This window comes from Carlito syrichta, unplaced genomic scaffold (genome assembly GCF_000164805.1).
Source record: "Carlito syrichta isolate Samal-C Ts95f unplaced genomic scaffold, Tarsius_syrichta-2.0.1 Scaffold306442, whole genome shotgun sequence".
NCBI lineage: Eukaryota > Metazoa > Chordata > Mammalia > Primates > Tarsiidae > Carlito > Carlito syrichta.
In genome coordinates, this window is record NW_007250538.1 from 14,184 (window position 1) to 36,873 (window position 22,690).

Below are 22,690 nucleotides of genomic sequence, written 5' to 3' on the forward strand. Positions count from 1 at the left end.
ACTGTTCAGTGAAATGAGCAGAAGCCGTTTATTGGGACCAACCTTGAGTCTTTTATCCCACATTTTCACATGTTAAATCACAAGACTTTCACGTTAGCACAAAGCCAGGTGGGTGAGGGGCATCACCCACCCACCAGGCATTTCCTTAGGAATGAGGAAGGACAATCCCAATCAAGTCACAAGAGTTTTATGTGAACACAAAGCCAGGTGGGGTGGCGTCCCCACCCACCAGGCGTTTTCTCCAAGCATGAGGAAGGATAATCCCAAAATTATCTCATTGTTCCCCATGCTTGGTTTATATTCCTCAAAAGCAATACAACAATTTTAACATCATAAAATCCTAATAACCAATAACTTCTAAAACTTATGCATACCAACACCTAATGACTGACAAATTCTAATACCTTTCTATTCTGTGCTAACTTTACCTGTACTATAAAAAACTCTTAATTATAGGTCAGACCAGTTCCTAAAGAATGTGGCCCAGTCCAAAGATCATGCTGGGGCATTTCCAGGAACAATTGATTATGATCTCTTAACAAAATGGCTATTCTAAAATCCTATGTATCTATCTTAATTTCTATAAAAGTTTCTAATTCCTAATCCTGATATATAAGGCTGATCATCAGCAATAAAGCTTCTAAAATAAAACCCAAATACAAACTGTAATTGTACTAAAGCCAAAATCACAATTAGTAGAAAGTGGGAACAATGAAATTTCTAAAGTTAGCTGTATTCTTATAAAACCTTAAAGTATCATGTTTGATCATGCTTGAACTAACATAATTCCCTCATGTAGCATGACCTATTCTACAATACTTTCTATGAATAAAATAAATTCAGTTTCTATTATAAGTAGAAAAAACTTACACTAATTGTAACTAAAGAACCGGTTTAAAAGAATGCAGCCCAGCCCAAAGTGAACGCTGGGCCCTTAGAATATGGCCCGGCCCAGAGTTCGTGCTGGGCCATTTCTGGTAACCCTAGATAATCATCTATACCATCTAAAGCTGGAAACAGCTCTCTAAATGTATATACTAATTCTACAAATATATTTTTAAATCTTATAAAGAAGCTTGTATCATGTATAAGGCTCCCAAATGTGATCTGAGTTTGAACTGTGTTAAGTTTAAAGCCAAAACTGCAGTCTGTGAGAAACGGGAACAATGGATCTCTAGTGTCAGCCATACCTATCATATTCTCAGAACTTCATGCTTAGATCATAAAAGTCCCTGCCAGTAGGTAATGCCAAACAACAAAGAAAGGAGGAGGGAATGGGCCTTCAGCTCCTGAACCAGCCTGGTGGTCTCAAGGTCCACAGCCCGCCTGGGTCCCTAACGCTCAGGCAGGCCTCCACAGCCGGCTCCCATCATCTTCAGAGTCCTTCCTCATCCTTCTCTGGCCACACCCTTTGTCCCAAAGCTGGATCAGGGTAGGGGGTAGGTGCCTGGAACTCAGCACTCATCAGGTTCCTCCGAAGTTTGTGCTTTCAGGATATTCTCTCTGGGTCACCATCAATCCCTGAGTAGTTAATCTGCCCGTCACAGAGATGGGGTCTGTTGCTCCATGGTGAACAAGTCAGAGCACTTTCCTGCCCCGCCTTCAAGACAATGGTGGGTGCCTCCCTTGTCCTCTTCTGTGGAACTTTGCCTCTGGACTCCCTTCACAGCCCCTGGTGCCAGTGGCCTGCCAGGCACTGAAGTGGTAAGGCAAAGGCAGGAGCTGGTAATTCTCTCCTGCTGCAGTGGTGAAACAGGGCCTGGGGTATGATCTCTTCCCACTGCTTCTTCACAAGAAAATATTTTTCCATTAAAAAAAGACACTCAGCTTCTGCAACCTGGGAATAGCCAGAGACCAAGCAGAGAAGCTGCAGCACCAGTTGTTGCACCAGAGGCCTGGCCACTTGCTCAAGAACCCCCACTTAGACAGTCTCTCTAAGCATTTTTTTCCCAGGAAGGGTTTTGTTGATTTTTTTAAAAAATGGAAAATGGCGCTCAGTTTGTACATCCCGGGAATCACTAGGGTCCAAGTCTAGCAGCTGCGGCACCAGCTGCTGCACCAGGAGAGTCCTGGATGCTAGCTCCTTAGCCCTTAGTCAGCCATGCACATGCCCACTCACTCACCAGCATGTACACAAAATTTTCCATACACTCATTCACTCACACGGGGGGGACTCATAGTCTGGCGCAGCCGCCATCATCCCGACCCCATCAGCACTGGCACTTTCACAGCATGTATCACTGTAGCCAATCCTGAATGTCATTGTCATAATGATAGTTCAAGCATTTGTGATTCCAAGAGAGCTAGAGCAGATAATAGGGAAGGAAAGGGTGAAGGACAGTGATAAGAAAAGGAAAATTTAGGTATGGGAAAAAGAATAGACAAATGTTCCTACTCCATGAGCCTGTGCCAACTCAATATATAGCCACTGGCACATATAACAAAATGGCTGGTGGGCTAACTTCAAGGGCACCAAATTATTCTGCTATGAAATTAATTAATTCATACACAATTTTTTATTCTATGAATGAAACAATGAACCATTCTTGTCTTCTAATAATGCCCATTGTCATATGTCATGCAAAAACTCAGCAGATTTAAATGTATTTAGACTTTTAAATTAAATTATCATTTTATCTACTAAGAATGTAACATTATATTTTCATTAAAATTTAATAGCAATGAGTAAATTATATATATTGTCCAGAAATATGTTATGATTATTGTATACATATTTTATGAGATTCCAGTGGGCTTAATGACAGTTAACATAAGTTTTTGGAGTAAGACCTAAATTACTCTTCTTTTGTAAAATAACTTTATATATAATTTTACTGAGTGCATAAGTATTAAAACCAGGCTTAATTATAATACTGCCAATTCTTCATTACAAAATTGTAGAAAATAAAATTGAACTTCAATAAAAATCCTGAAACTTTGCCCATAAGTGATGATCAATAAGAATGTATTAAACTGAATTTAATTGAAGTCAGGAAACTGAAGTAATTTTTTTGTCAGGATCCATCCCAATATCATCACCTTATTTTGTAATTCACAAGAGATATATTTACATCTAACAAGATTCCTCAGTAATTCAGTATTTTTATCATGGACTCTTTATTTAAAAAAGAAAAATATTTTTGATCAGTAGAGATAGGCAAGATAACTATGTAAAATATTTTTCTATCACCAAATTCTAATATACTCAAGTTGTAAAATTCTTAATTAAACATAATTGTTTCATGTATTTTTTTGTTATGCACAATCTTTTTCCTTCCTGCCCCCACTCCTTGCAACACTGTCATTTACAATTTTATCCTGTATTTCTCTACCATTTTTAGAGGCATATGAATGAATTTAGAGGTTTTCATCATTTCCTTAGAAACTTTGAAATTGGACTGCATATTCTGCTAGAGCCTTATTCTCTGGGTTTAAGGATAAATATACTTGTTGTTATGCAATTGACAATAGAAGATGCAGCTTATTATTTGAGGAAAAATTTTGTGGGACTACTTGAGATTATCATCAGCTAATTACAAAACTGAAAATTGTTTTTGCAAAATGTCAGCAGGACAAATTTTTCGTCAGCTAGGCCAGAAAAGACCCTGTAAGATACTCTGGATTTAAAATTAAAATTTCTGAGCCCAGTTCTATACATAGGTATTGTCTTGAAACAAAATTGGAACTTAAATTCTCCTGACAAATTTTGAAATACATGAGTTAATATATAGCAACCATAAAACACTTTTATTTAACTTTGAAGGCAGAAAGAATGTAAGCTCCAACATATACTGAAAACCTATTATGACACAGGTACTATTTTCAGGATTTACATATATTATATTATTTAATGCCCACCATGTGACAGAAATCATCCTTGTACAGATGAGAAAGTTGATGTTCTGATAGGTTAAGTGATTGGTCAAAAAATTATGGCGATCATATAGCCAGGACATTGACAACATGCCACATACAACAAATACAGTGACAAAGTAATCAAAGCTGAGAGCAAATGCCTTGCTTCTATTTATTTGATACCTTATTTTAATAACTTTTATTCTTATTAAACGTAGATTAATTATGATATAGATTTTGGAATCATAATTTTTAGCTTATTTTCTATGTACTAGGAAAATAATACATTTGAAAGGATTTAGTGATTACCTCTCATTATTTGGGAAAAATCACTATATATGAATCTATCCTCTATGTTGTTTGTGCTATCAGATAGCTTTGACCAATGATGAAGTTATTTGAGACCGAATGTTGGGAGTACTGGTTTACTATCCATTGTAGAATGAGAAAGTCAGTATATTTATATGATTTCTTCATTGTCTTTAAAGACACAGAATCATATTAACAAGATATTAAGAGAAACCAAGAGAAATAACTCTTAAATATGCTAGAAAAATATTGCAACATTTTGACTTAGGGTTAAGTCATGTCATTTTTGTAAGGCTGTGTTTTAGCTTTGGTTCAGAAAGTATCTTGTGTGTGCACATACATTATATAATATGGATATGATATGATATGATTATGATAATCATAATCATCTACCTTTACTACTGTAAATTTCTCTGATAATGGTAATGAGCAATGAGCCAAGCAAATCACATATGTATTATCCCTACATAGAGATACTATTTACAGTTCAAAGAATAAGTGACTGAGGTAATGACATAAAAGCACTTTCATGAAGAAAGCATAGACTCCAAATGTTATAATGTCATGTGCTCCATCTCCCTAATTCTAGAATCTTCCTTCAACTGTCTTGCATAGAAAATTATTCAGTCTTTATTGTGCCAGAAGAAGCAATTATCTCCTCTGTAAATAATATCAAGTTTTAAAGACCACTGCATATAGGAAAATTATACTTATGTTGCTGTTTAATATCCATTTATATAACTATTATTTCATATACTATGTCTAATATTCATATACCTATTAATATGCATATAGTATATAAATATATGATATATAAGCATATGGTAGGTTTAATAGTCATATAATTAATATTCAAATAACTATTACTGCACTTAAAATAAACATAAAGCAGCCATTCACAGATAATATTTCTTGTTTGTAAGCAGGAAATATTGAGCATGCTTGTCTGTCTTGTCTGTTTTATTAAGGAAAATAAGCATGCTCTTTTTATCAGACATTTTATGAGTTCTCTTTGAGCAAGCACTTACATATCTAACTGAAATAAATCTCATGTCACCATTGGAAGAAATTAATTTAGAATGTGTAAATGATAATCACATCCATCTCTTGCAGTAGTCTGCAACTTGGCCTGAAATTCCTACTGGTAGAATCTACCTAAGTACCACATGAGAAATGTACATTTTAAATGACTTAAGAGATTTTGTTCCCAGTACATGAAAAGTAACAAACTCATAGGTATTAATCATCACCACAAATTATTATCTAGCCTAGAACAGGGTCCAGGAAACATAAGGAGGGTGGCAGGTGGAAGGAACGTTTCTAGTACAATACAATATATTAAGAAACCATTGGCCCAGCATAAAGTCACTTTACAAATTTGAGAAGGTAGGAAGAGTTCTCAAAATAAATGAGTATGTACTGTTGTCAAAACCCACTGTGCCTCTTCAAAACACTTACCTGAAGATGGTTTGATAGCAACTTATTCCTTCTTAGTTTTGAATCAAAAGAAGGCAGCTTCCAATTTTCTTGTCAGGGCACTGGATCCTTTAAGAAAATCTCCATTCTGTTGTCGGCTGTCACAGAGGATATTTTGAAACAAATTATCTCCAAAATGCAAAGAATAGGCAATTACAGCAAATCAAATAGTACCGTGGATTCACATCAGAGTAAAAAGTTTAAAACACAGGCTTTGAAATCAGTGGGAACTGAGAATGGACCCTCCCCCTGCCACTTACTGAATGTATTGGCTTGAGAAAGTTACTTAGTCGGTCTGACTCCTACTTAGTCTTCTTATAGAATCAGTACTGACCTCATGAGGTTGTTGTATGAGATTAATTAAGATTATCTGTATATATTTCATAAGTTAAGTGCCTAATTTATAAAAATGACTCGATAAAAGTATTCTTTGGATAGAAAGAAGAAATACTGGTTTAATTAAGAGAATAGACATGATGATGATGATGATGACTGTTGAATAAGAAACAGTTGTTTGTTATGAGCAGTATATTGTGTAAAAGCAATATAACATGTACCTGATTGTTTTTTTTTCTTTATTTTCAGTGTGCACCTAATTGGCCTATTGGTTTGGCAATGTGATATTTCTGTGAGCCCAGTAGCAGCTATAGTAACTGACATTTTCAATACCTCCGATGGTGGACGCTTCAAATTTCCAGACGGGGTACAAAACTGGCCAGCACTTTCAATCGTCGTAATAATAATCATGACAATAGGTGGCAACATCCTCGTTATCATGGCAGTAAGCATGGAAAAGAAACTACACAACGCCACCAATTACTTCTTGATGTCCCTGGCCATCGCAGATATGCTCGTGGGACTTCTTGTCATGCCATTGTCGCTACTTGCCATCCTTTATGGTGAGTACAATAAGCTTTTCAATCTTATATTATGTCATAGATTTTTGTCAAGTATCATGGTAAAAACTCATAAAGTTAATTATTTTATCTGGAACATTTGTAGAAAGAAAAAAGCAAATTGTGTGACAGAAGGGATTGGATGTGTTTATCATTTATTAAATAAATTGGGAGCAGAGTCTTCAAAAAGCAAAACAGATATTTTATAATATGCTAAAGTCATACATAGATGCTTTCTTGCTCAGTGTCATTTGTAAACAAGGACAGAACAGTTAATTGTCTTAAAATGTACACAATGGGACAGTAACAGAAACAACTCCCAACCCCTGTAAATCTGGGCAGTACACATACCTAGTACCATCTCTAATACAAACAAGGAAAAACAGTCTCATCTTCTGTTTTTAAGTAATTCTTAATGTTGCCAAACTAAGTCCTTGACACAAAATAGGCACTTAATAATAGCTATTCTTCTTCTTCATGGAGTCTATAATTCATGTTTTTACAAGAAGACACAAAATAAATTTAATTACTAAGTATGTAAGTGCAAGTTTGCATCATTACTATAAAAATTTGGGCGCTGAAAGTTTCAATGATTTATGTTAAAGTATTTTTAATTTTTCTTTTGATTTTCTGTTATCTCTTTGTTTTGTTCATTTTAACCTAAGTTTTGTTTATGGCTAATATTTATGATGAACAATTGGAATCGCTTATACAATTCTACAAAGTAGCTTTGCTAGGAAGCCAAAGAGCCCATTTTGAATTTAATTGCAATATACTCATCTCACAAAGGAGAAAAATAGACTCAGCTCCCTGGAATATATAATGGAATTAGAATACAAGAAATAATATTGAAAGTGTATCTAGTTATCAAATTCTAAAAGAAAAACAATGCATCTAGAAAGTAATCGCTCATGAAACTTAGAAATGAATTAGCCTGTTCTAAACATATAACAGTAGATTATCTTAATAGGTATTTTATAAAGTATTATCAGAAAAACATCATCGTGCATTTCAAAGCATCAGTATTTTAACTGCTCATTGGGCATTTTGCCACTCTATACCTCCAAAATTGAGAAAAAAGTTACTGAAATGAAGTGAAACTGTTTTAGAAGATATATTTTGTCCTGTGTTGCCTGTTTTGTTTTGCCAGTTTCTACCTTAATGTATATATATATATATATACTTGAGAAAGTTACTTAGACTATCTGACTCTCACTCAGTCTTCTTATAGAATATATGTATATGTATATGTATATAGAATATATGTATATGTATATATGTATATGTATATAGAACATATATATATATGTTTGTGTGTGTGAGTGGGTATAAAGACTGGCTGGGTACAGTGGCTCATGCTTGTGCAGGTATCTTTTTTGTAGAATGATTTGAGTTCCTCTGGGTATTTTTCCAATAGAATTGCTGTGTCATATGGAAGTCAATTTCTAGTTCTTTCAGAAATCGCAACCACTGTCTTCTGAGAGGTTGCACTAGTTTGCATTTCCAACAGCAGTGTAGAAGTGTTCCTTTTTCTTTGCACCCCTGCCAGCATCTGTTGTTGTCTGTTTTATTAATGATGGCCATTCTTAATGGGGTCAGGTGGTATCTCAATGTGGTTTTGATTTGCATTTCTCTGATGATGAGTGAGGCTGAGCATTTTTTCATGTGTCTGTTGGCTGCCCATATATCTTCTTTGGCGAAGTGTCTATTCTGTCTTTTGCTCACTTTTTAATGGAACTGTTTGTATTTTTTTCAGCACACTTGAGTTCCCAGGGATTTTTTTTGTGGGCCGTCCTTTTTGAAATGGACGGCCCACAAAAAAAGGTGTTCTCAAGCCAAGTTTCTATAGTCTTCTTCTTGGGTAATTTTTGCCTCACAATATCTGAGGCTACCAGATGAGATTAGTTTCTTTTTCAAAGCTACTGGATTAATGTTACAAGTCTAGAATGTTCATTCTTGGACTTTTTATTCTCCATCAATATCTGCCATTGAACATACATGGTGCTTTCATATGTATTTTTTAATTTACCACAATAGAAATATGCAACCCCACATCCTCTTTCTGTTACCCATAATTTCTTTTTAGACAACAGTATATTTATAATTCATTTGCAAGATCTCAACCAAACTAGACATACAGGGATGTTGAAGAAAATAGGTTTCTTACTTCATACTTGCATGCAACCTATGCAATCAGACATCTGTGTACAGAGGTAGATTCCAGGTTATTTGGTGAGGAAATACATTATCTATTCTAGTAGCTTTTTTTAAATTAGGGGAAGTGCTTTCAGAAATTGAAAATTACATAATTTATATACAACTATTTTGTTGAACAAAAGCAAGTAAACACCAACATAATTCTTTTCAAAATATTTAAAACATTATAATTTTTTTTGCTTATCTAAGTTAGAGCTAGGAGTAATAATGAACAATATTTAAATACTTAATTTGAATCCTTTGAAAAGGTAGGAGTGTTAGGCTAGGTTTTCTGTTCTCCTCAATCAAGAAAACTGTGGGTTAGTCTGGTAACTAAAATTCCTGTAGAAGATTCATTCTCATACGTTCCACTATTATCCTCAGGGATTTTCAGGAATTCCATCAAAATTCATTTACTGGAGTCCAAGATGTCATAAATGTACTGGAAGCATACATGAAATAATGTTAGTTCATGAAAATAAACATGTGATACATCTCACCAACAAGGTACCTGCATAATCAACATTTGTATACCTAACCCTGAATTGCACCCCCACATCTTTAAAAATTAAAAAAATATATATTGCTAGTACTTTCTGACATTCCTCTCCCTCGTCCCTAGGGTGATAAACAGTATTCTAACTTACCTGTAACATGTCCACTTGTATTCCTAATCCTGAATTGTACCCCACATCTTTAAAATAAAATAAAAAATAATAAAATGATGTTTTTAATGAAATTTAGGAGGTAGACTTTATCAGATTAAGGAAATCATTTTGTATTCCCAGTTATCTAGGAGTTTTGCTTTTTTAAGAATGGATGTTGAACTTTATCATCTGTTTTCTCTATTATTATTACAACCCTAGAGTCTTTTAGTTTATTAAAATATTTTTTGAATTATAAAGAAAGAAAGAAAATGAACACGTGATAAATGGAATTTTCCTGATTTATTTGAATTGGTTTACAAATGACAGAAGACAATCTTCTCATATATCTAAATATTTCCAAAATTTGTATAACTAGAGTTCATTCTCAAAGTGAAACAATTTCTTTATTTGTATAAAGGTGGTTGCACATTTCTAGAAAAATGATATATTAAACTCCAGGACATTGGTACTTATTGGTCACCTAAATGAAAGATTATGACTGGTGGCCCTTTTGCCTGGGGGACTTTTGTCCGCAGATAAATTTTGTTTGGCCTAACCAACAGTTTTTAAACTTTGTAGTCTGAATGCCTTTTAATAGTGTGTGAGTTCCAGTTTTGCTATGCGTTCTACCACTCCCCAACTTCTTACACCCAGCAGTCTTACTGATATTACCTACCATCTTCTTACACTCAGCTGTCTTACTCACTGATATTAGCTACCTGGTTCTTAAAAGAGGTCTTGTCTGTGACAGGCATCACAGCTATGAGAATCAAAGGGGCAACTTTGATATGGATACCATTGATAGGGAAAACCATTGATATGGATGCCTTGATATGGAAACATTCACTGACTTGTTACCTCCATGTGCTAGCAAAGGTCCTACAGCCCTCTAGAAAAGTACACCCATTTTCCCCAGTACTTCTAGAAGTCCCCAGGGGTTATCTCACATGTGATCATGAATAAACAATTTGCATCATGCATTGCTGCAACTCTTCTGGGCTTTCATATGTATCCACCATCACCTGCCATCATTCACAGTTGCTGGGCATCCATCATCTGCCATTGGGCATCCATCATCTCCCACTGGACATCCATCATCCGCCATACCTAAGGTAGGGTATCCTTCATCGTTTGCTGGGCATCTGCTGAGTACCGCCGTGTCTGTTGGGCATCCACAATCCGCCACCAGGCATTGTGGTCTCTGTTGATGCTCGGCCATTTCACCACCAGTACCTTCCATAAGAATGCTGCGTACCTCTCCAGGGTGCTGTTACCTGAGCTGCTAAACCTACAAGCCCTCAAGATACCACATGGTGCTGCATTTGCTTTAGTCTTCATTGTACTTAGCTGGGTCCCTTGCACAAATTAAGAACATTTCCTCCCATAACTGTGTCATACTCTGTTATCCAGACATTGAAAAATCAATGCTTGTCTCTGTCTCCTTCACAAAGTCCCTCTGTAAAACAGATCCATTTTTTCTCTCATTTTTACTTTTTGATGTCTTCCCAGGGTTTACACATTCCATAGGGCTGATCTTGAGTCTATATTCTGATGCCTTAATTCCTGTCCTTTGGCATTTACACAAAAACTTTCCTCTGAAAAGCTTAACAGGGACATTGTCAGTCTTCTGTACTTGTATATACCTACCACTTACCTCTATATCTGGCCTTTTAAAGTATGGATAAATGAAAGCCTCCTTTTCCCTTGCAAATCAATTCATGAGGTCAGATATTTAGAATTCCCTAGCCCAACACATCTAGACCTGTGAATCACTACTTTTGAGTCTTCTCCCAATATCCCCTTTCCCTCTGCTAATACACTTAACATTTTACTGCCAGTTTTGTATTCTAAGGGAGAAAATTCTTTATCAGGCAGGTAAGTTTCAATTACAAGTATAAAAAAGTGACATCAGAAAATTCTAGTGAAATGTATTGAAGTATATAGTCTAAAGGCCTCAATTTTTATTCTTATATATCTAGAGTTTTCCGTCTCTAGTCATTATTCTCTTTCTCTCTTTTTTCTCCTTAAATATGCACAACTTTTACATACATATTACCAGTTTAATTCTCCAGTAAGTTCACAAAATAAATTAACATTCCAGTTCTGCTTGCAAAAGTCATTTTACTACAGGTGGATAGGCAGCATTGTCAAAGCTAAATAAATTCAGTTACCACCTAACCGAGTCCTCTAATCATGCATATTCAAGAGTTATTTTTCCAAGTTTATTATAATAAAAATAGTTAATAGTTACTGTACATTTACTAGTACTGTACATGGTTCTAGCCAATACACAGTGTTTTAGAACCACAGCTTTTTTTTTTAATATGTGAGGTACAATTCAGCGTTAGGTATACAAATGGTCATTGTACAGGTAAAGTTTGGGCCTCACTTTGGTCCCCACTTCACCTGATTTGAGATCAGGTAGAACCACAGTTTTAATCAAAATAATTTCATTTCAGTGCAGTTCAACAGGATTAACACCCACTTAAGATACAGAGTTGAAGGGCCCAGGTTTCAGTGCCTCTGATGCCAAGAGATTAGAAAATGGAATTAAGGAGAAGTGGGAGAGGTCATGATATACCTTCAAATAATTGAAAGATCTTCATGCTCATATGCTTCAAAAGGCAAAAGCAAGATAAATGGTAAAAGATACAGAAAATAGCAGATTAAGTTTCGATAAAATAGAAAGCGCTATCTTTCATAGAGAGGAACTCCTTCACCCCAATCACTGGAGGTTATATAAAAAATGTCTGCCTTGGACTGGAGATTGAAAAAAATATTTTCTAGGTTGTCTATTATGTCTTAAGATTCTATATTTAAGTTATCTAGTTATGTCACTTTGAACAAGTTACTCAGTTTGAAATGATCATGAAAGGAGAACTATAGTGCCTTTGTGAATGACAGGGAGATGAAAAGAAGAAATACTATTTCATATAATATTATTACTTTTCATATGTGATTTTATGTGTCTGTGATCTTTATAATCAGTTTGATTAGTCCTAGCAAAAGGTCCTAGATGAAAAACCTATTCTTTAATTACATACTATTTTAATAACTCAGAAGACATTTTATTTCTTGTTGCCCTCTAAGTGAACATACAAGAAAATTTGCTTAGAATGAATGAATTATATCCTCATAATCCTTACTCTTAAGCATCAGATGAGTAATAATCATCTACTTAGCCTTTATTTTAAAGGAAAGTAATTTAATTTTGAAAGCTGTCTTTTACATGCTAAATAGAATCTCTTACAACAAGGAATCTTAATTGTTCACATTTATCTGTATATATTCCTAAGAGAGGTCTTGGACTGTGTAGTATCAGCATCCTTGGATTAATCTTAAAAGTTGGTTTTGCCGGGCTCGGTGGCTCAGCCTGTAATCCCGTGCCTTTGGGAGGCTGAGGTGAGTGGATTGCCTGAGCCCGCGAGTTCGAGACCCGCCTGGGCAGCGAGACCTCATCTCTACAATAAATCAAAAAATCAGCTGGGTGTGGTAGCGAATGCCTGTAATTCCGGCTACTCGGAAGGCTGAGGCGGAAGGATCGCCAGAGCCCAGCGGGTCGAGGCTGCGGTGGCCGGGAGTGGCCACTGCACTCCAGTCTGGGTGACAGAGTGAGACTTCAACTCAAAAAAAAAAAAAAGTTGGTTTCTTTCTTTCCTTCTTTAGTCAAATGTCCATATTCCTTGTATGCTGAGGTTTGTTTTGTGTTTCAAATAAAATATATATAAAATCTTTGTCCTCTAATTATTCTTTCAAAATATAGCAGAGAAACTGCTCACCCAATGTTCATATAACATTGTCTCAAAAGTACACTAATGAATTATGTTTTTCTATGACCAGTTTCATTATTTATTTTTAAATAAGAGCCTCAACAAGATTGAATGAGATTTTTTTTCAATGTACTCTTTTTTCACTGAGAAATATTTAATTTAACAGGGATTGGAGGCAGAATTTTCATTTTTATTCTATTTATTTATATTTTTATTCTTTAATTATATGTTAGAGGATATTCAAGGACTTTTAAGAAAACATACATAACTGCAAATTAGTTAAACCATTATAGATTTTTATATTGCTGCTTTCTGTGTAGGATCATGGTAAATCTGGATTTTAACTCTATTCGAATAAAACAGAAAAAGTATTCTGAATTAGTACTTAAGAGTATACCCGGGAGAGCTAGATAAGGCTATCTTCTGAAATTAGTACAAGAGCTTTCCTCATTCTAGATCAATCGCATTCCTGGAATCTAAAAGAATTACACTGGTTTAATAAAAAAAACATATTTTTTTCCTCAAGAGCCTGCAGAAAAAGACTTTGAAGGGGAACTAAAGTAAAGGTATTTACTCTTTATTAAGCACGTATTCATTTATCTATCTTATTTTAACCTCATCTCATACACTCACACTCACTTAATATCCCCTTCATATTTCTAAGGAGAGTGACAAAATGTTTTTGATTTCCCATTTTAGGAATAAGTACAAATGACAAGGTTGAATATGTCTTATTAAACTAATAGCTGAAGCTAGGTTTCATGTGTTTAATTTCAAATAGAAAATATATTTCAAAACAAAAGGTAGAAAAATAATGAAAAGTAAGTTTCCTATATTCTTTTAAGTGCTTCTCATAATGGAAGAAAGTGAAGTCTTCAATTTTCAATTCTTCATAAATTAAGATTACAGTTTCTGTATATACATGAATTTTGCCAGTGGGTGGCACATGTAAACCACAGTTGATCAACTTCAATGTTCTCTAGAAAGGCAATTGGAGTAAGAAAAAGAAGATGACAAGCTATTTCCACTAAACGTTAGAGTATATTTTGCTTGGTTACCAGTAAAAAGGAAATAGTTTAATAGAAAAATTATACAAAAGTATTAATAAATTAATAATATAGATACTTGAATTGTGAGTTGCATAGTTCTTAGCATTAATTCTGGTCAAGAAATACCATTTTTTAACCAGATTTTTAAATCAACTGACTCTTAAATAATACCATATAAATACTGTGATGTGGGGCAAGTTACTACATCTCTAAGAACTAAATTCGCTTTTATAAATTACTAGATTTTATTGTGTGTCTATCAGGATAAGTCTTTTTACCTACATCACCTCACTTAGCATCTACTTCACAGGTGTTTATATTAAAGACTGAAAGTGAAAATATCTGGTAAACTATAACTTCATGTATGATTTTAAGGTATTATTATTTTTAGTATTACATTAGACCAAGACTTTACCTACAAGCAAAAATATTGCGTATCTGAACATATAAATTATGTATTTCCAGGTGTACCAAACATGTATTCTAGAAGGATTTTTTTTGCCTAAATATGATGTCGTATAATATGATATATAACATAACATATATATAATTGCCAAAATGCCTTTTACTTTGAGCACTTAGATTGGGTTTGGTTTCTGTAGCCCTCTTAAACATATATTTCAATTAAATTAAAATTTTTATTTTACCCAGAGATCTCCCATCCCACACCACCCTGTCCTTATACTCCACCTTCTTTAACACTTCAAAGAGTTCTTATGGATCCAGAAACAACTAGTAAGCCACCAGGAAGGAGATGCTCTAACAATGATCAAAGAAAGCAAAAATTATTGTTAGACTATTACAACTTTCAGATCAAACCGCAACCAATATGCAGATACTCATTGAATATCTGCTTTTCATCAGCTTGAACAATTCCCAGAAGGATGATGTAATGTATTAGTCCCAATCGCTGCTTGTGAGGGAGTTTATAATGTCATTATATACATGTATGTGTTTGTGTATTTGGTGGGAGGCAGAAATTTATATAAAAAGATAATGAACAATGTGAGGTTATTAGCTAATGATGGCATGTATTAAACACATAATAAGTAGTTGAGAAGTTAAGAGGAAGAACATGTCTCCTTGATCAGTTGGTGAGAACAGGGTTCACAATGATAGCATGTAAATTACTATAATCAATTAAATGAGGTTTTTTCCTAGCTCCCAAATTACCACATAGATGATGTCTCTAGTGACATTATTTCTGTCAACTTGTGGCCCTCTTAACTCCAATCCACCTGTATTTCATTTGAGATAAATGCTGGTGAAGACCATTTAATATAGGGTTTTCTAATTATTAAGATTCAGTTTCACTGATTCGGCAACATGATGTCTTGAGTTTCTAACCTAAGCTACAGTGCATATGAGCTAAACATCCATGGGCACACAAGTGCCTCTTGGTTTTACTTATTGACCTTTAATTAATTAAGAAATAAATTAGTTGTTCTGCAAACAGGGTTAATTAGGGTTAGTGGTTTTGAGAAAGCACATTGTTCCATAAGTGTTCTCACTTGAGAAGTTGGCAACAAGTATTTAATCAAGCTAAAGAAAATTTTGCCAGGACAGACTGTGTGACTGAAATACCCCTAGTCAGACTGGAATGAGGTCTGTTCTCATAAATGGAGCATCTGGCTATAACCCAGAACAGTGTATGTGAAAAAGGATAATTCCTATGATATAAAGATAGAGCCATCAACAATTAGGGAACAGGGACAGTCAATGTCCCATTGGAACACAAGTGTAAAGTTACTTTTGTACTTGTCACCTATATCAAATGTTATGTGCCAAAACAGGGGTCTTTGGAAATCACATATTTAAAATGCTAAGCTAAATTTTGGTAAGAATATTTACTTCCTTCATTTGGTTTCACATTTACCTTATATGTGTAAATCCTTGACTCTTAAAATATTTAGAAAACATCTTCTGTGAATTAAGTATTTGATTACTGAATAACGTATTTTGATAAAGTTATTTCCATAAAGTTAAACAGTCCACACACTTAAAATGCCAGGCAAAAGTGTCACAGAACCCTAAGATATGATTCCTACCCTCTTAATGTTTCCAGAAAGAGATGAATAAACAGTGCAGAGTAGTTTAGATCAAGTGACAAATATGCAGTAAGTGCCACATGAAGAAAGGATGACTAAATATGTCATGAGAGAGGGCCTCAGTGAGACATTATTAAACTCAAATGACACTTCGTGAAGTTCAAAGTTGTCACTAGTGAATTTCAAGGAATAGAAAACTTTTAAGTTTATCTTCAATGTGTTATTTCTCTATCAAGATGATATTTTATAGGTAAACACTTTCTGCCATATCTCGCTAATAATGAATAGTGGTCTTCAAAAGATAAAATAACAATAAGGTAAATCCCAACATTAGGAACTCCTTGGCATTTGCTAGCATGATTTATATCACCACTTGTGAGCTACAAATGGGTGGCATGAGTCTTAAGTCCATTAGTCATTTGAAATCCCTCCTCCCTGAAAAAATTACTTTAATTGCAAAATGTCTTTTTAAGGGATATTTGAAAGGTTTTAATACATATGCTTTTCTATCACAATGGGCAGAAAAATAAACCATTTTCTTTATTTTTTTTTTTTTGAGTTGGGAGTCTCACTCTATTGCCCAGGCTGGGGTGCAGTGGCACGCTCATGGCCACCGCACCTCGACCTGCTGGGCTCATGTGATCCTTCAACCTCAGCCTTCCAAGTAGCTGAAACTACAAGCATGCGCCACAAGGCCCGACTAATTTTTGATTTATTGTAGAGATGAGGTCTCGCCAAGTTTCCTGGGCTGGTCACGAACCTGTGGACTCAGATAGTCCTCTCACCTCAGCCTTCCAAAGTGCTGGGATCATAGGCGTGAGCTGTTGCACCCAGCCTACCATTTTCAATTTCTAAATATATACTATAAAGAATTCATTAACCAAAAATAAATAAGAGTGTTGACTCGAGTTTAGCAGTACATGCATTCATTCAACAAGTTAGTATTAGGGAGGATATTTGCCTTGCATTACAGAATTTGCTACATTCTAGGGGGAAAAAAAGTAAGTCCAGGTCAAAGTTTTCAAGGAATCATATGTTTATATATTTGTATGTTTATATCTATATCTATATCTATATCTATCTCTCTATATATATTCCACTTTGATACTATTTAATAAATGCTAAACTAGAGATATACACAAACTTCTGGGAGGAGTACGAGTATATCAGCTGTGAAGTTTCATTCACTAATTCATTTAAATAATATTCACTTAGAATCTGCTATGTGTTAGGCAGTATTCTAGACGCCTTCCAGGAGAGGTGACTTTTGAGTAAGGTTTTCAAATATGACTGGGATTTTGAGAGGCAGAAAAGAGGGAGTACAGCTTGACACTATAGACAGTGGGACTGATATAAGAATGAATGGAAATGTAAGATTGCATGACATGCTCGGGAAAATTAGCCTTCTAAGTCAATTCCAGGGAAAACTAGAAAAGGTAGGCAGATGTTAAATTATAATATGCCTTGTTTAAGCAAATTTGGAGTTTATTGTTTGGAACATGGAATACCATATTTTTCCCATTAAAACATTTTGAAGCTGTAAGTGAAATATGATTTTTATTTGAGAAAAATAAGCTTTGTAGGATTACTGGATTCAAGCAGAGGAAGATTGGCAACACTCATCTTTTATGCACATCCATCTTTAATACATGTTGTCAAACATTCTCAAATAATTTTCCAATCTGGAGGATGGTTATGCCCTGGAAATTACTCATGGCATCACACTGACTTTGGCCACATGTCAGACTGATGGAGAATTTAAGCATTAGAATTCACTACTTTGTGTTTGTTTGTTTGTTTGTTTGTTTGTTTTTGCTAGCCATATATTTTTTTCTTGGCTCCCCTTATTTTCTGCATGTGCATGTCAGCAGATATTCATCACAGAGGGGCTCAAGGCAGCAGTGAAAGAACTTGGGGGCATATTAATAGATAATAGAGAGCATTTGGCAGTTTTCTTTTGGCAGTGAGGAGAAACAGACCTGCACATTCACATAGCTACCAGGATTTTTTTTTTCAAGTATCATTTCCAGTGTTAATATTTTCCACTGGCCTTTCTGTGTTGCCTAGGCATGCAACATTAACATATAAGCATTTAAAAACACCTGCCTAGGTCATGGCAGAAGTTTCACTCAGAATAATATACATTCTCCCCAAAGTTTATCATCAGTGCACCTAAGAAAAAGTAAGAACTAATTTACCTGAAATCCAAAGATGGAAAGAAATGCAGAATCATTTGTTGCTATAGATAAATGTGGGATCCAGATATGGTAAAATGAACTCCAAGCAGGTGTAGCTTCCCCACGTGACTCTGACCACAACATATTTGCCTCCTTGCTTGCAGTGTGCTTAATTTTATGAGTTGGATTTTACCAAGCTAAACATTGATTCTCTAATGCAATTTGAGCGTTTGAGGACAGCTTTAACTACTTTGACAAGTTCTATCAAAGAACTTCCCTGTCAGAAAAGCCTGGTTTTAATATATTCATTTTAAATATATTCAATTGAATGATTTTAATGGATTAAATTTTAATCAAAATACTTTAATTTGGATACATTCTACAAAGAAAAAGTCAGTCTTTGATAAAAGAAGTAGTACAATGAGGTATAGGGCAACAAAGAATTTCCCCCACTCTAAAATGGTCCATTTATGAAACTTCTTGCATCATGTTTTTGAGAGAACTGCCTAACAAATTATTCTAAGTTGAAGCATTGTAATTTTGAAATCAGCAACAGGAATTTGTTCTAGAGTCATGAGAGCTACTTAGTTAGCACTGGCTACATCAATCTAAGAATAATATATTTCTATTTCCCATAAGGTTGTCGAGATAAGAAGAATGAAAGTAATTAAAGAAATATATACCCTCCAAATGATGTCATGTTAAAGTTGTACATAATTACTTTAGTTTGGCACAATTTTGCAATCGCCAAGAAACTTTAAAGTACCAAAAGAAATAAAATAAAAATTTAAATACTGCTTTAGTATATGGGTTCTGGAGTAATATACTGTTATCTACCATTTAGGAGAAGAACAAAAATGTTTTAGCTTTTCAAATGATTACTTGCACCATATGACTGTAGACTGTAATCAATTTTTAGTAATCTTGAGTGGCAAATATGTAGCCTTTTACTCCATAGCATCCTGTGCTAGTGGTTCCTTTAATGTCTTCAGCTGGTATTTTCAGGGACTTGTTACAGTGACATAAATTTCCGGCAGAGAGTAATTTAACAAGCTGTTAAAGTTCTTGGTCTAGTGTCTGCTTCCCCTACATTTTTTCCCTAGGCAATATAACCGCTTTTATATTTTATGCTACCATTTGCTGATGACACCCGAATCTAAAATCCAGGCCACAAGCTTTTTCTATACTTTATCTTCAGATTTTATGAAGATTTTTATACCAAGAAGAAGGCCTGTCTGTTTGTGAAAAAGCATGTTAAGAAAAAAGAAGCTGGTCAGTAGCCAGGGGACAAATTATGAAGTTGAGAGTTAAGTATGTAGCCAAATAGTTAGTTTAACCTGGAAAAAGAGGCAGAACAGGAACTGGGATTCACCACAGATACAAATGAGTTAAATGAGGTCTTTTTCTGTTATGTTTGTCCTGGTGTGTACCATGGGGCACCACGATTGTTCCATTTTACTCTTAGCCATTTATTCTTGCCATTTTTTTCTTTTGTTTTCTACTTGCTTGATTCTCAAACTCTGGCATATGATCCATCTGTTTCTCAAGCTACAGATCTACAGTTTAATTCCCTGGCTAAACTTTGTTACTTCCTGGACCAGAACTGAGGCCTCCCCTTTTAATATAGAGCCACAGCCAATCCATCATTATAGCCTTGTGCCTGTCTCTACCTCTTCTTTTGCTATATCCTGTACTCAAACTCAGTTTTGAAAAAAAACACTCATCAAATCTAAAAACTATAGAGAAATTCCTATACCTCACCCCAAAGTGTTTAAATGATAATGATAGTCCAGTTAAAATTTATGGTTTCTGATTTTTTACAACCAACTTGTAAATATGTTATGTTATATTACATAGATTATAAGTCAATAAAGTGGACAAAAATAGCATAGTAAGGTTAATGATGTCATTTGTACAAGGGCTAAGCGTCATGGTCACATTCTGAAAGCCTCAGGGCTCAGGGTGATCCTGCTAGGCCTGTGTTTTTGGCAACTAGCTTGTGATATATCTGGAATAGCTTTGGCAAAAAAAAAAAAAAAAATTGTGTGCAGCCCATCTATGGTCTTCTAACAATAGAATCACCTCTACTGTTATATAAGAAGCCTCTATTTATATTATTTAGAGAGTCAAGCAGTAAGCATTGACTACATTGGGAGTGCAGCTGAAGAGTATTTGTAACCTATGAAATATTTTGGTACCTGTAAATGTCAGCAGGATTGTCTCCTTTTATTTAATTGGTGGAAACTGATATTTTTGAGATATGGGACTTAAGTTCAAGTTAAAGGTGGATTATTGGTTACCAGGCTTCTAGATCATTTAGTTTATTAGTACTCACAGCCAATTCATCAGGAACAGAAAACCAGGTTGGAAGAGGCCTTCATGACATCATTCACACAGAGAAGCATCAATCAACAGCAAGTCCTTCAGCAGAAACTGGAACTTCACATGGGCGGGGAGGTTGAACATCCTGCATAGTGCTGCCAGGAAATCCCTATTTCATAAGAGGGGCTGGCTGGTTGCATATGTAGGATGTCCCATCTCCCAGCCCACTTCGTCATGACAGATACAACAAACTCCACTCTGCTTCACTGAAGAGCAATAAAATCTGCGTGTCAAGGAAACAGATGCTGAACTGCATCGTTAGAAAGGCACTCTGATAAGTGTATTTAGTAGGGGATAGAGAACTGAGTGCCATGATCTTGGTTCATAAAAGGCAGTGGGTATGTGAGTGAATCTTTAAGCTCAGGGCCAATAGATCTACACTGAACATATTAGCTGGCCAAAGGGAAAGAAAGATGCCAGCAACTGCACTGATCATACAGGTAATGCCTCTAGAGTTGTGCCTCCTACTCTCAGCACTATGTCAAGGTAGGGGCTTATTTATTTAGGGTGGCCAGAGGCAGAGTACCTAGGGGGGAAAAAATCCAATTCCTACTTGTGGAAAAAAGCAAAAGTTGTAACCTGAAAAGCGGCCCAGAACTTCAGGTCTATGGGTCAATGTAAGCTGGTACATTTAAAAATTAGTCCTAAAGTCAGAAGCAGGATATTTGGGAGAAGTATTCCAGAGAAAACCCAATAATTCTAATTTGAGTGGAAATACAGTTTAATTTCAGGCAAGAATTAATTTCCATGGGGGTAGGTGCGGTTGCAAGGGAGAAAGTTAGCAGCATGTCTCCCAAAATATCTAAGACATATAATTGATGTCTGATGCAGTAATCAATCCTATTCAGGGAACTCAGTCAAAGGTGAGATGATAAGAAATATTAAGAGCAGGGCCTATCTCTTAAAAACATGGAGACAAGATTAAAATAGTAAAGCAAATTCCAGCCAATCTTATGGGCTCTTTTACTTCTGGTTTCTATAGGAAGGATATCATCTCAGAATTTTTAAAAAGTCATTTAAATGGGAAAAAATTTAGCTTTATAAATAATTTACTGTTATATTTAATTTTCCAATTTTCACCTTAGATGGCCGAAATTTCATTATGGATCTTACATGAAAATGACTGATCTATAGCAGATGCTGTTGGCAATCAGTTCTGTCAACAGCACCAACTTGAGTAATAGCCTGGGACGCTATTGAGTTTTTCACAGAATTTAAGTTAGGGGCATGTTAATTTAAGCAGGCCATCTCCAAAGACTTTAGAGTTCTAAAAAGTGTTTATTTGCTATGCATTCAAATCTGGGTTAAGTTTCCAGTCAACTACCCTGGCTTTGGCATTCTTTAGCGGGTAGCAGGTGGGCTGATCTTAGGCCGAGGAAAAAGCTGACTCAGGGTTGGGGATTCAGAGTATTTAGAGCCTTTTATTTTTCTCTGCAGCACACACTCTCCACTGGAGTATTCAGCTTGGTGCAAGTTTCTAAAATATTGTGGTTTCTAAAGACCCAAATTCCATGCAAATGTGTGGGCATAATGTTGTTTAGAATATTCACTTAATTGTCTGGGGAGACTATAAAGATGTCCCCTCTTTGCTCACTAATATGAGTAATATTTACCCTCTACCTTTGTTTCTTGGTCATTCTATTTGAATTTTATCAATTTTATTTATTTTTACAAAAAAAGTCTATTTTACAAAAAATTTTATTTATTTTTACAAAAAATGTCTATTTTTACAAAAAATGTCTATTTTACAAAAAATGTCTATTAGAATTTTATCAATTTTATTTATTTTTACAAAAAATGTCAGCATTTTATTTCATTGAATTTCTTCTATTGTATTTTCTCAATTTTATTGATTTTTTTGCTTTTATATATATTATTTTCTTTC

General features: G+C 34.9%; 1 protein-coding gene across 1 annotated transcript in view; it reads left to right on the forward strand.

The window, feature by feature from the left end:
* The window catches only part of HTR2C (5-hydroxytryptamine receptor 2C), a 123,816-nt gene that overhangs the window by 12,680 nt on the left and 88,446 nt on the right, over window positions 1–22,690 (forward strand). Inside the window, exon 2 of the mRNA XM_008063020.1 lies at window positions 6,226–6,539. Coding sequence (XP_008061211.1) covers window positions 6,226–6,539 — 314 coding nt within the window. The remainder of the gene's footprint in view (window positions 1–6,225; window positions 6,540–22,690) is intronic.